Source organism: Indicator indicator, chromosome 1 (assembly GCF_027791375.1).
Source record: "Indicator indicator isolate 239-I01 chromosome 1, UM_Iind_1.1, whole genome shotgun sequence".
NCBI classification, from domain to species: domain Eukaryota; kingdom Metazoa; phylum Chordata; class Aves; order Piciformes; family Indicatoridae; genus Indicator; species Indicator indicator.
In genome coordinates, this window is record NC_072010.1 from 87,052,212 (window position 1) to 87,067,036 (window position 14,825).

Below are 14,825 nucleotides of genomic sequence, written 5' to 3' on the forward strand. Positions count from 1 at the left end.
GAACCCGGCGGGCACTGCCGCATACGTGAAACCAGCCCGGTGGTGAGCCACCAGTTCCTCCATTTATTACGGCAGTACAGTTCCACGTGAAGTCGTTTGGTTCAATACACTTTTAAAACATTTTAAAGTAAGTGCAAGTTGAAAAAAAACAAGCACCACGGACCATCACAAGCGGGAAATAGTTTTATTTTTTATTTAAGATGGGCAATACAGTTTTACAAAATGTGTCCATTTCTTAATTACTGCTTTGGTTAATGACAATTCAAGTGAGATAATGACTCTGGTAACAACTGGTTATAACGTGTGTACAAAAAACATTAACAACATTTACACTAAATAAGGGATTAGTGACATTAGCACTGACAGCCAAAATCGGGGTGTAAACTGAATGCAACTCCCCTGGCCTGCCTGAAGGCTGAATTTGGCTCAGTACCTGTGTGAAAAACGTGCTTTTTACACAATACTAACAAACCATGCTTTCACGTGTGCCTTGGAAGTTTTCCTCCTAGATACACACCATCTGGGGCTAGCACCGACTTCAACTCAATTTGCACACCAAGCAACAGCTTTACTCAGCTTATTCTGAGGCAAAAGTATCAAAGAAAAGTGATGCAGATGAAGTACATCAAGCCACCTGAGGCAAGCCTATACCTTAAGGAGTGCCGAATACTACTTACAACTCTGTAATGTTAATGACAGCAATAATAATCTCAGTCAAGGGCATTTCCTAGCAAATACTGGGCTTTTTAATTATTTGATTTTAATGAGTGTTGACAGGTGCCAATTTGTCTATCGGGTTAGAAGTAAAAAGACCTCACTATCATTAGTTGTTTCATTCCTGCATTATGCAAAGAACTATCTTACTGGTGCTTTAGTGTTCTTGAATAGCCTGCTCTTAATCAGCAGACCATGTACTGAATTTTAAGCATGCAGTTCTATCTGACAAGGGAATGTAATGGGATTCACACTAGTTCATGAAGTCAAGTCGCTTTGTCCAGAGATGGACATAAACTGGTGCTGAAATATATCTGAGTCAGAAACACAGACAAATAGGCTGTCTAAATACAGTAGTGGACTGAAACTCTGCCTCAAAAGCAGTTTGCTCCTCCACCTTTGAGTTAGTTGCACACAATTTAACAAGTGAACATAGTTTTTGCTCACATGGAAACATCCTGCCCCTGAATTCCAAACAGCTTGCAGCAAAAACTCATGCAAACCACATGTGGGGAAATGTGGAGGCAGGGGGGGAGCAGGCACAGAATAAACAAATGCAAACCCTTGGTCCTCAAGTCCACTTGCTACTGACACTCACCCACAAGAAATTACCTTATGCACTTATGTCTCCCTCTCTTTAAAACAAGCCGTAAGGCAGGGCTGTAACCCCCCCAAAGTAAGGAAGGGTCCAGCCTAGACAGGCACAGAAAGGTTCCTCAAGCTGGGTGTACTTGTACCACCTATTTTATCCTTCTTTTTGTAACCAACCTTTCCACCTTTGCAATTTGTTCCACTGCCAGCAGCTTGTCTTGCCCAGCTCCCCTTCTTTGGCAAGCAGGGCGGATCAACCCTCTCACCAAGGCCTAACAAGGTAATGCCTGTACAGTGCTTAAGAACATGCAAAGTGCAATGTAAGTGCCAAATGTTCTTATTTCAGAGATTAAGGAAATAATACTCCAAGGAATATACGTATTGAGGTAACTGTAGCTTAAACGCTACATTCCCTCATGAATTAAAAAAAAAAAACAAACTCATAGAACTTTTCTCTCTAGAAAAGATGAGCTCTTGAATATGAAGTGGTAATACCTTATTTATATTTTGTCAAGCTTACCATCTCCACAGAGTGCCCTTTTAGTAAAAACAAAGCTGTGAAGTTCTCAGAGAAACCAAGAACTCAGCACTGATGATTTCCTCAAATACCATCTCTGTGGTACTTCCTGCACAGATCTGCTTCCACCCATTAGATCTAGAGAAGGTGGCAGCTCATAACAGAAGCAATGTACAGTTCATTTTCAGGTCTAGCATTATGATAGCTGAACAGCCAGAAACATCAGCTAGCAAGGCTAAGCATAACCACAGTCTGCATGAGCTCTCTGAAAAGTTCAGGTTTTGCCTTCAGTGAAGGCAGGCTCTGGAATAGGTGGTGGGGTTGTGTCTCTGACAGTGTTCGAGAAATGTGTGGACATGGCACTTGGGGATGTGGTTTAATGGCCATGGTGATCTGAGGTTTTGTTGGACTCGATTTTAAATGTCTCTTCCAACCAAGACAATTCTATGATTCTAAGTCCACGTTCCTCATTTGGGAGTCTATGACAGTAAGGCTGTGTGGAGTATTCAAAGCATGAGCTCCTATCAGAGCACTCCAACTATAATCTGATTATCCTGGTGGTCAGAAAAGACTCATAGTAATAATTAAACGCTTGCATGTATTTCTCCTTTTTCATCCTGTATCAGCTTTGGCCAATAATGGATTTAAGATTCAACAGACTATTATCTAGTGGATGAAACCACACTCTGCATTCTTATGCACTATGTGACAGATTTAAGACGTGGCACAAAAGAGTCAATAGCACCCCTAAACAGTAAACAAATACTGCTGTAAAACTCTAATTACCAGAATTCATCTGGTTTTCAAGTGCTGAAAAAAACCACTGAAAACATCCCAACAAAGTACCCTGGTTCTGCTGAAACACTAACAGCTGTAGTAGGTCCTGCTTAGTGGTTTCATTTTGTCTTCTTACTCCAGCACTCCTGTCAAATATTCCCTTCATCAATGCTCTGCAAGTGAAGTCTTTGGCTGGCATGGGGCCTGACACTCCGACGTGTGTTCATAGTGCTTCCTGGCAGAGTCCTCACAGGGAACAGAGCTGCTGGTAAAGCATCTTCCCCAAACAAGCTGATTTTCACATCAGCTTCAATAGCTCTTGCTAAACTGGATGCGTAACTGTCCAGAGATTTATGGACTTCAGCTTTTACATGAAGAACAGAATTCTTTGTAGCTTCTAAGACAAAAAACAATACACAAAGAAGTGCAACATATCAGAAAATTTAGTTGATCAGCATGCCTGCTTGAAGACTAATGTTGAGCCTTTTGTAAATGTGTGATTATGCTTTCTGCAAAATAGCTATGCTACAGTACCCAGGACTCCTAAACTATTTTATGAATATGAAGCTTCAGGTGATCTCAACAGGTCAAGCAGAGAAAGATTACCTCCAATTCAAGTGGAAAAAAAAACAAAAACAAAACCAAAACCACCAAGTCCCGGGAAGCAAAGTATTTAAACATATTTAACTTTGAACTAAGTGTATGTTGAATAATTTTCTGAATCTGAAGCTGTGCATGCAGGAATTTGTTGGTCTGAATTTGTACCCAACTGAAGTCAACACCCTGATTTCTGTGTACTACCTGGAGTCCAGCGTTAGGGACAATGGGAATTGTCTGGTATCAGGCAAGAGTTCATACAGAACAAAATCCTCAGTTTGTACTTTCTCTGCTCTAAGAACAATTTACAGCCTTACAGGGATTCTTGGTGCAGTTGGACTAAGATCTCACACTTCACTGACATGAACAGTGGCATTTAAGAGCTATTTTATACTACGCTTGAAGCCCAAACGCCAGGAGCTGTGTTTATGGATTGTCTCCAATTTTCAAGAGCTTCTAACAATTAGTGATTAAAATCATCAGTCTGCTGACCTTAGGCCTAAATTTCTTCCAGCCACAATGTAAGGCCTACTTCCACATGCCAGGAAAGGTTGAAGACTGCAGTTGCAGATTTCTTCCTAACTTTCTATTACCTTGGATAAATCTGGTCTTCAGTGCTGACACAGTTGCTTTTGTCGTTACCTGTCTACCTCTCTACCCACCAACACTATGTGCAACACAGGTGGTTGTCCTTAATTCTTCAGTGAAATTGATGAAATAATTTAAAGTCTCAAGAGATTCTGAAAACCCTGAGACACATCAGGGAGAACTGCTATAAACCTGTGGGGAACTTTTGCACTAAGATATCCCTCTTTGACTGAACTGTATGAAAAGTGAGATACTTGCCCTTACATAATCACTCAGAAAGATAATGGGAAACGTCTCGTAATGTATTTGTCCAAGGAAATAATCAGCTCATGCTGGGGCAAGGGCAAAAGTGAATTTTGCCAAGACGTTTGAAGAGAAATTCCACAGGAAGAGTCTTCTCATTATTTCAGAATCATAAAAATCGGTCAGGTTTTATTACCACTTGATTCTTAAGGGCATTCTGTTCATTTTTGTACTGTCCACAATTGTTTGTTTAAATTGTTACTCTCAAGTTTCCTAGTCCCTATCAGCTTAAATTAAACTATGCCGTATTTTACAGATGATCCAGCAGCACTTTGCTGGCATCTAACCAAGTGAGTTGACAAAAAAAAAAAGTGCATCTATTTTCACCCCTATCTGCTGAGAAATAGTAAAGTAAGTGAAGGTTAAATAAAAAAAAAAGTAAAAGTAAGTCAGATTAAAATTATATTCAGACCATTAAAAACTGTAAATGGAAAAATGTCAAGTCTGTGAACGACAAAGTTGAGAGGAGGCAGCAAATGAGAAATACTGGGATAAAGGAACCAAAGTATGGGAGCAGGAAAACTTAAAACAAATCACAGCAGCCACCAGATGAGTGTTGAAGACAGAATACTGCTGTAAAATGTGATGTGTACATAGGGAATCACAAGTTTTTAACTCTTGTCCTTGCCTGTTGCTGGTTGAGACTGGAAGAAAGACCTGATCTGTTGTACCTGGCATGAATGGTCATGTCTGTCAAGGTGAACAGCAGTCAGCTATGTTTTAAGGCAATTCTGAAGGTCCTGGGAAGCATTTCCATACTTACCCCTAATCCCACCTTTAATTTGCTCTACTTCATCTTCAAATGTCACTGAACTCCTCCTTCGAGGGGGACAGATGCAATGTGGGGCATGAGTGCCATCTGAGCTATAATCTTCAAGAAGCATTGTATCTGTTCCTGAAACAAAGCAAGAGTTCTCAAGTAAAACAGGGTAGCACTGTGACAGAATATTTGAGTGATGGTCAAACCTTTTCAGTCTATAGTAGTTCCTCTAAAAGATGTTTGAGCTCAGCTTTTGTGAATCAATTTCAGCTTGAATTAAACACTGCCCAGAAAAAGAATGTGATTAGTGTTTTCACTGAAAAGATTTCTAATTTTTTCTCATTAGCAATCTAAAACCTCAAACAGCTCTGAAATGCTCAGCTGCAGATCTTATAATGTCAATGGGAGAGAAGACAAAGAAGAAGCCTTACCTTCAGTAAATAAAGGGTGAAGTTGAGGGCAACTTTTCCCCTTTCCTGATGAATATAAGAGGCTACCTGACCGACACGGACTGTAGCTGCCAAATGTCATGCTTGTAATCAGACTGGAGAATTTTTCTGTTCCATTTAGTTTGTCTGCAATAACCTATTTTGACTTTCTTGAAGTATATTTTAAGGAGGAAAAAATCCCTTGCTGGTTAGGAATGACTTACGTCTGATGAGTCTTTTTTCCCGTTTAGGAGTCTTTCATTTCACCTCTCTGCATTTTGCTTTGCACCTTTCCAATATGAAATAGAGTTTACAAGCATGAGGAAATTCATCCTGGTATCTCTGCAATGCTTTCATAGAGAGGGCAAGACTGCAGCATAGACCTCCTTTGCAATGCTGGTCTCTTGTGTAAGGGAGAAGTGTGGCAAGCATTTTTAGGACATACTAAAACAGTGCTGAGCCAGCAGTCTTCAGGAAAGCTGCTGTTGGAAGATGCAGCATGCACACACTTAATATTGGTTTGTTTACTCCTGCAACATGGCAACAAGCCTAGGACAAAGAGCCTTCACAGGTTTCATAACTCCTCCAGATAGTGGCTTCACATCCTTCTTCACCCACTTGACTGCTTTTGATTCCCAGACCTGTTCTTTTTGCAGCACCCATTTTACAGAATGAAGGGTGTACCTCTAGACAACATGCTCCTCTACGGTCTAGTCTTTGCTGACAATTTGTTGTGATATAGCAAAGAGATAAACTTTTTAGGGTGATACTTCTGTGTTATTACATACATCTTCCTCCAGCACACACGAAAGTGAATGAGCTGCTGTCCCAATACACAGGCCCAAATAAACTACTGACTTTCTGTGCTGTTCTGTGGATCACCTTAGTCTGAGGCTGCCTGCAGAAATACTTTCCTCCATGGAGCACAATTTTAGTGTGGTGTTTCAAATGAGGCTAGTGAAGGGACTATCATCTTAACCTTACAGAGTGGTGCTTCATCCTTAGAATAACTGATCTTAAGACATTATTTATAGCAATTGGCACTCAGGTCTCTCATTTCATATTTTGTGTGCAGCTAGTATTGCTCAGATTTTTTTTCACTCCTACTATGCTATCTTCCATGTTTTTCACAACATGAAAATCCCAGCTTCTGTTTACCAGGGCATATAAAGATGCAATTGCACCTCAGGCCAAGGGATCATGTACTGCATCAGGCAGCACTGAATATGGAACAAGACTTCTTTCTGCTCTCTAGTTCCTTGAACAAATGTATCCAGTGAAACAGCATTTCACAGTGGATCACCAGGCTGGATGTGGCTCTGAGCAATCAGATCTAGTGTAAGGCACTGGAACGAGATGATCCTTCAGGTCCCTTCCAACCCTAACAATTCTGCGATTCCCAGGCTATGGACTGTACCCCCTCCATAACAGTTGCACTTCTAACAGCATTCAGCGTGCATCCAGTTTGTTTACTTGTTTAAGCTTATCAGCACCATTCCTCAAAAGATGGTTAACACAACATCCTCCTAACTGAGTCAGGTTTACCAGGCTTACACAGGCTGGGGCATGATGAGATTGAGAACAGCCCTTCAGGAAAGGACTTGGGGGCACTGGTGGATGAGAAGCTGAACATGAGCCAGCAATGTGCGTTTGCAGCCCAAAAGGGCAATCACATCCTGGGGTGCATCAAAAGAAGTCTGGCCAGCAGGTCAGGTCAAGAGAGGTGATTCTGTCACTCTGCTGTGATCAGGTGAGACCTCACCTGGAGTACCGTGTCCAGCTCTGGAGTCTTCAGCACAGGAAGGACATGGACCTGCTGAAGCGGGTCCAGAGGAGGGCCACAAGATGATCAGAGGGCTGGAGCACCTCTCCTATAGAGACAGGCTGAGAGAGTTGGGATTATTCAGCCTGGGGAAGAGAAGGCTCCAGGGAGACCTTACAGCAGCATTTCAGGATCTGAAGGGGGCCTACAGGAAGGCTTGGTGAGGGACTGTGTATAAGGGCCTGTGGTTATAGGACAAGGGGCAGTGGTTTTAAACTAGAACAGGGTAAATTCAAGTTGGACATTAGAAAGAAGCTCTTCAACAATGAGTGCAGTTAAATACTGGAACAGGTTGCCTAGAGATGGTGGAGGACCCATCGCTGGAGACATTCAAGGTCAACACTGATGGAGCCCTGAGCAACCTGAACTAGTTGGGAGCAGCCCTGCTTACTGCACGGTGATCAGACAAGTCGACCTTTAAGGGTCCCTTCCAATCCAATGCGTTCTATGATTCTATTCTTCTCTATCACATACAGCTGCAGAATACCTACAACAGGCATGAAACTACCAGTGTAAAACACCTACCAAAATAAATCCCAGATCCACAGACTTCCTTTGCAGAAGAAACGAGCCTCTGAACACCAAGCAAATGTTAGAATACCACCCTCTGCTGTCTCCAGAACAGAAATACTCTTTAAAATAACTAGAGCAGTAAAGGAGTGGTAGCTGAATTCACTGCCAGAAAATTCTAGCTGTAGTTCTGGACAGAAAATTACTGGCAGAACACTTTTTCTCTTTTCCAAACTATTTTCTGTTGAGAGACCTTAAGTATTGACACAGTCTTAAGTAGCTGAAATTATCCTCAGCATTTGTGTTTACACTGCAAGATGAACAAGACAAGGTCCCTTAAATAAAACAAGGAAAGGGAGAGGAAAGGGAGAAGCACATTCTCCACAGCACTTCGTTGTTCTGTTCCTTGTGGACACAGGCAAAGTCCCTGAAGAACTGCAGTAACTGAAGACAATCACAAAACCATCAAGTCCTGTTCCCAGGACACACTGCCCAGGAAGTCATCATTCCTTGAAGCAAACAGTGCTTTGCAAGTAAATGTATTGAGAGCAAAGAAAGAAAAAATAGCAACTGCAGCAGTTTTGTTGTAACAGCTGGAACAGATGCTTTATGTCATTTGTGTGTAAATACAGACTATCCCAAAGAGTTTTGCCAAGTTCAAGCGCAATCTTCTGCCCATGAAAAGACAGCAAGAGACTTTTACTTACCTGAATCCTGTGAGCAGCTGAATCCTGTGTCTCCTGTGCTGCTGCTGTTTCCTAATGGCTTCCCACCGGCCATGAGGGCAGTGAGATGAGGAGATAGTCCCAAATCTGCAAGAGAGTTTTCTTGTTACACAGTGAAGATTTAAGAGGTCTGCAATACTAAAAACCTCTTTCAGTAATACTCACACTACTGTCTTATTTCTTATTCATATAAATCTTACTTTGCTGATGCAGAGTGCACTACACCTGGACTTCCCACCTAAGAAATCCAGTCAGCAGTTTTCAGGTATCCTTGAAGTCTTTCCATATGGCAAGTTTCCTTTCTACCTACACTGTCTCCCTCCCACTCTTTTTGCAAATGCATATGTTTTATCAGCCACACAGGCTGAACATAGAGCACCTGCAGACAGATAGGGATATGTGCCACACACCTTCTAGGTAGAGAATAACCTGGTAGGCACCAGCAGCTATGACTAGAAGGAAGCTCAAGTGCCAGGAAGCTCATGAGCAATGCTGGGGAACCAAGATACCCAGCTTCTTTCAAATCCCCAAAACAAAAAGGGAAGGGATTCTAGTATTCTAGGTCTTTGGATCCCATTCAAGATTTTGTTGTGGGTTTGGTCGGGTTATTTTTTTATCCCTCCTTATCAGCCTCCAGCTAATACATCTGATAAACTTGAAGTTGTCAGCTTCTTATCACTGGGAAAAGATTAATTTCCTGACTTCTCCCTCCCACCTCAGATCCGAGTGCATCCATAGTATCTCCTGAATACAGATTTGCCAAAGGGAGAAGTGCTAAGAGAGTTCCTGCAGCTTGTGATGTGGCTGCAGCTGTAGAACTCTTTCATTTAGATGGGAGTCTCTCCCAGTGATCCCAGGTTGCGGAAAAGATAACGGATGCCTTGCTGCTCTCTCTTTCCTTCTGCAGTTTAGATCTTCCTTCTCAATTAAACAATCTGAGTTCCTGCCTCTGCAGGAAATTTCCCAAAGGACCCCATGAAGATGTCCCATTTTTGAATCATGAGAAATCAGAATTTTGGTGCATTGCTACTTAAAAAGAAACCAAGCCACCAACCAAACTCAGAGGCAAAACGAAGCTCTCAGCCTGCAACTGGAGAAGCCATCAAATAGTTTTATTCTTTTGCAAAGTTTCACTTAGTTTATAGTGTTTTTCTTTACAACCACTAAACCTGAAAACTCAATTTACAGAAATAGTAACAATAGTGTAACTTCAGTGAAGCTCAAAGAGTCATAGCATAGAGCCAGGAATCAAAGAGCAAATGCTGCAAAACATACTATAGGTAGTGCTCAAATCTGGGTAACTCAAAACAGTAGTAGGTTTATAAAAGCAAACGCCTGAGAAAGAAAAAGATAAATAATTTTTATTAACCACATGACTATATCTTGTGTGGCAGAGAAAATTTTACTAGAGTATGAGAAAGAGCTTAACTCCCACCAAAAAAAATTCTCCTTTCAAGCATCTGTGATAACCTGAACAAAAAACAGATGAAACCTCCAGGAACATTCCACTTGGATAAGTCAAAGCCATTGAAACAGTCAGAGCTCTGAAACATATCAAGCACACATTAAGCCTTGCTCTCACTGGTACGAAGGAAGAGTGTCTTGTGGACATATGGCTTACCTGTGATCCTATTGGAAATGCTGAATAACCTCGATGTCCGATGCCGCTGCACAAAGGACTCGCGGTAGTACCGATCCCCAAAGCACATTCCTAGTAGTTCCTTGCGCACAGTCTTGTTCCACAGTCCATAAATTAGTGGATGGCAAATGGCACTGGAAAAGGACAACCATGTAGCTAATGTCTCCAAGGCAGGGGAAATACTGTTTTTTCCCCAAAGGGCCTCTGATGTAATTACTACCATGTAAGGTCCCCACGTAATCACGAAGGCACCAATGACAACCAAAATGGTTATGAAAGCCTTGCATTGGTTGGCTGAGTAGACAACCCCTTGGAAAGCATTCCTTCGGCTGCCAGAAGAGGATGTGGAGGTGCTGGAGTTCTTCCTCCCGTTTCTCTGGGAATCGTCCTCCACAATGACGATGCTACCACAGTGGATTTTCCGGGCCTTAATCCTTGCCACACGGAATATGAATCCGTAGCAGATCATCATGACCACAAAAGGCAGCAATGCACACCAGATCTGCCAGAAGGCAGTGTAGCCAACCTCCTTATGCCAAGCTGCCACACACATCCACTTGAATTGGTCAAACTCCAAAGATGACCAGCCAAAAAGAGGAGGGAGGCAGCCAATAAGGGAATGCAGCCACACATACACAAGAGCTACCACTGCTCTGTTGCTTGTTATCTTCATTGGGTAAACCATCGGGTACAGCACAGCATAGTACCTAGTGGACAAGAAAAGAGTGAGTCAACAGGAACACTGCAGACAGTAAAAAAAGAATGGATTCAAATGACATTGAAATCTAGTTCTCTTTTCTCCAAACCTTGAAGTGGGCTCAGGGACCTGTTTACAAAAATAATTTCATGTAAAAATATGTATCATTGCAGGCAGGATTGTAAAAGTTGGCTGAAGACTCACATGCAACTATTAGATCTGTCCCTCCATGTGTGCATGCTTAGGGTATAGTCTGGAATTTTAAGTTATTTGTCTCTCAAGTAGAATGTTATTATACCATTAATAGCTTCATAAAACTCTAGATGCATGTCTACATACTGCATTACTGATGGTATAATTCACATTATCAACATTTCACAGGAGGCTGGAAAAAAGACACTACAACAGAACACAGCATTATCCACTGCAATGTGTCTCAACATTATGAGCAGCCAACAAGGATCTCTATGGAATGTCTCATCAATAATTCATTAAAATCCTTCTTACCGGTCTATAGCTATGAGTCCAAGAGTAAGCATACTGGCTGAGCTGATCAGCATGTACAGCAGGGCAGAGAAATTGCACCAAACTACTCCGAAGATCCATTCCCGCCTGATGGAGCTGGTGACAACAAAAGGTAGCACCAGTACAGACAGTAGAAAGTTTGAGAGGGTCAGGCTGAACACAAACTTGTTGCTCAATGTGAGAAGGTAAGACTTCCGATAGAGGGTGATGACAATCACCAGGTTGCCCAAACAGATGAAGATAGCAATGACGATTATAGCAATGGATTCAGTGACTCTGACTGCCCCATCTTCCTGCGTGGTGAGGTTCCTCAGGCCCTTCACGTTGCTGAGGGAGGAATTGCTGCTCATGGTCAGAGCATGCAGAGCCGGAGCAGGCAAGACATGCCAAGCGGCTAGAAGCAGAACAATGCTCAGAAACATTCAGGCAAGATTTCTTCAAACTCCCTCCAAATACTTGAGGCCCTTTTGCCTGCATTAATTAAAATTTACCTGGAGGATGCAGGAAACCATTTTAGATGGGGAAGTGACAGGGCAGGATACTGCCTATGGATATTCCAAAGAGGTCAGTAACAGAGCCAGGCCTAAAACTGGGAAGAAACTGTCTAAAAGACAAAAAGAGGTGGAAGGGAGAAACAAAGAAAAAAATTAGCACATTTTACCTTAAAATTTTTCTAAGGATTTTGGTTGTTTATAAGTCATACTTACCAGCCCTGCATCTCACTCAGTCCTTTCACCTAGGCTGTAAAGAGACAAGAAGAATGTCACTCTCAGTCTTCATTTCTCTCACTTGAAAAAAAAAGTTTTGTTTTATAAGTTCTGCTTGTTTATCCTCATCAGTACCTTGTGTACTGTGTATACAGCACTTGGTGGTGGTCTGTGGATGTCTGGCTGTTCATACCCTGCTGACTATTTCTTAATAGTTGCTAAGTAACATTGAAAGACTCAGGGATCATTGCACACACTCTCCTAACATCACTTCTCCATGTTCACAATCACCTTAGCTACAGTGGTGATTTTACTTTACTGTCAATAGCTGGGGAGCTGGTTCACTGTACAAGAGGTCTGAAAGATAGTTCCTTGCATTAAGCCTCAGTGCACCCTACAGAAATGTTCGAGCACCTTTAACCCTTGACTTCGTGGTGTTAGCATCTATCCCACTGGTTTAAGAACCGTTAACCTTTGACTTCTCAGTGCTAGCATCCATTCCACAACCTCGTTTTGTGAAACCAGTATTTCTCTAAACTCCTTAGCAGCCTTTTGCCTGCTGTCTCCAGGAAGCTCTCCTATCTACTTCATTCAATCCTTTACCCATCTCAGACCAACACACTAAAGGAAAAACACCACCAAAAATGCAAATATGCAAACCAAAATGAGTCTTCCAATTAATATAAAGTTAACATTTTAATTTCTTGGAAATTAGAGTCTGGGGAAGAGTTATCTCAGATAACTGGGGCTGTGCCCATCCATAACTCCCCAACCGCCCCGAGTACTCACAGAAACGCCTCAGTCTGCACGGCTGATGGGGCCTTGGGCAGCAATGTCGGGCTGGAGAGCTGTGTTTTTTCCATTTTTATTTGTGCCTGCCTAAGAGCGTAAAGACATTATTCGCCCATGCTTTGTAACTTGCCTCCTTTCTAGCGAGGCTGCCGGGCGACTGTTCGCAAAAGTGCTTCGCCTCAAGTTTTCCCCAAACACACCCGCCCCGCCGCCGGGAGTGTTGCTAGCACTTCTGGGCTGCTGCAGCTTTCGGGAGGGTGGTTACCCCCCGAGGGGCGCGGCTGCTCGCCACACTAGCGACGGCGCGGTTCCATCTGATGTGCCCCGTCCCCTAACGGCCCCGCTGCAGCCCGCAGGGAGGAGGAGGAGGCCTCTGGGAGAGCTGTCCCGCCCGGGACTGTGGGAGCATCCCCTCCCTGTCCGGCCAGGCGTGCCGGCACACACGCACAAAACCAGCGAGATGGAGATGCTCCTGGCAGGGAGGGGGTCGCCATTTTGCCCCCGCGCTCCCTCCGGCAACGAACAAAGGGCAGGGGCAGCGCCTCCCCCTCCCCAGGCATCCCTCACCCTTCCCGGTCCCATCAGGCGGCGAGCGGGTCGCGCCGCCGCTCCCACCTGTCCCCCGCCCCGCCGTGGCCGCCAGCGCACTCACCACCCGCCGCCGCTGCAGGAAGTTTCGGGTTACAGCACCCCGAACCCTCCACAGCTGCCACCGCCGCCAGCACAGAGGCCCCGAGCTGTGGCCCGACCCTCGCCCGCCATGGCCATGCCCCCTCCCGCCGGCCCGTCCCGCCCCGCCGGCTTATCCCGCCGCGCCCCCTCCTCGGCCTCGCCACCCGCCATTTTCTGTGCAGGCGGGATCCCGCCACGCCAGTGGGGTGCTGAAACTTCCAGCACACCCCGTTCCGGGCAGAGTACTTTGCTATTCAGTCCCCGAGGGGAGTCCCACCGTGGGCGCTGCACCTACCTCGCGGGCCAGCTCTGAAGCACAGCCACCTCTCCCTTATAACCGCAGGGCTTCTCATGGCTCTGCTCCGATGAAAACGCAGGAATCCAGTTAAGAGGGGAATCCCATATTATAAAGGTCATGCAGATGAAGTGACTTGCCTCAGCACACAGTGCAAGCCACATCACAGAGGGACAGATCCTAATTGCTCTCTTAAAATTATATTAGAAGTAGTAAGAGTTTTGGGAAGGATTCTTCCACTCTACTTGAAGCAAAGCACAGATGGGCACAGTACAAAGAGCGAAGGACAGTCAGATGCAATGCTTGCACATCCCCAGCCTCCAGCTTTCCCATATCCTGACAAGGCACTTACGGGCAGAGGACTGCTCTGACTTGAGCATTGCTGCCTTTTGGTTGCTCTCAGATTTGGAAGAGATTAGAGTTCCTTGTGATGCAGGTATCACATTCTTGGGGCCACTGTCTGCCCCGGTGCTGTGGCCTGTCCAACAAAACCCACGTTGTGCCCCTGTACCAAAGGAAGCTCCCAGCAAGCTAGTGTGTCCTTTTGGCGACGCAGAAAAGCAACACCAGTAACCAGCCATCAGTGTTGGAATAGCAAATTATGTGTCATACTCAATCAGTTCTACCGATACTTTCCTGCAGGATTAAATTTATTGTGTTTACATTATGTACACTAAACAAGTATTTGAATAGCATTCAAGAGAATATCCAACCAGCGCATGAAATTCCACATGTATAATATGTAAAATAGCAAAAACGTCTTATGTTGGAACCAAACCTAGCCATGCAGCACTTGCTGAATCGCTGAGTCTGACAAAGGTCCAAGAGCTAAAGAGCTCCCGTAACAGCCGTTATCCATCTGTCAGCGGCACCGCCGCAGCAACCCTGCGTTACTGCACAAACCTGCCGCTCCGCAAGCTCTGTTCCTGGCCGCCGTGGCACCACCACAGCCGCCCTGTCGCTCGCGGGCTGAGATCGGCAAACCACCATTGGAAATGCAGCTGGAAACAAAAGCCACAGCCAGCCATACACACGTTTTGCACTAGATGCTTCGGCCGCTGCAGGCCGGTGCCCCGGGAACAGAGACCCAGGTGAGTTCACGGCTACTTCGCACCCGGCTGCCCGCTGCGGCAGTGCTCTCCCGCGGCGGGCGGGAGGAGGCGTGC

At 44.4% G+C, this 14,825-nt stretch overlaps 1 protein-coding gene across 1 annotated transcript; it reads right to left on the minus strand.

The window, feature by feature from the left end:
- Positions 1-2,748: 2,748 nt before the first annotated feature.
- On the minus strand, positions 2,749-11,615 carry GPR161 (G protein-coupled receptor 161). The gene is made up of 5 exons (XM_054387259.1): positions 11,176-11,615; positions 9,954-10,678; positions 8,315-8,419; positions 4,863-4,982; positions 2,749-2,996 (listed from the first exon to the last, which is right to left on the minus strand). The coding sequence occupies exons 1-5, from the start codon at positions 11,613-11,615 to the stop codon at positions 2,749-2,751; spliced, it is 1,638 nt and encodes a 545-aa protein (XP_054243234.1).
- Positions 11,616-14,825: the final 3,210 nt, after the last annotated feature.

Bases quoted from the DNA above. Each gene is read 5' to 3' on its own strand.
- GPR161 (XM_054387259.1), bottom strand. From the start codon at position 11,615: ATGTTTCTGAGCATTGTTCTGCTTCTAGCCGCTTGGCATGTCTTGCCT. The intron at 10,679-11,175 runs GTAAGAAGGATT...CTTGTCCACTAG, and splicing joins GGACTCATAGCTATAGACCG to GTACTATGCTGTGCTGTACC. The intron at 4,983-8,314 runs GTAAGTAAAAGT...GCTTTGTTTCAG, and splicing joins CAGCTGCTCACAGGATTCAG to GAACAGATACAATGCTTCTT.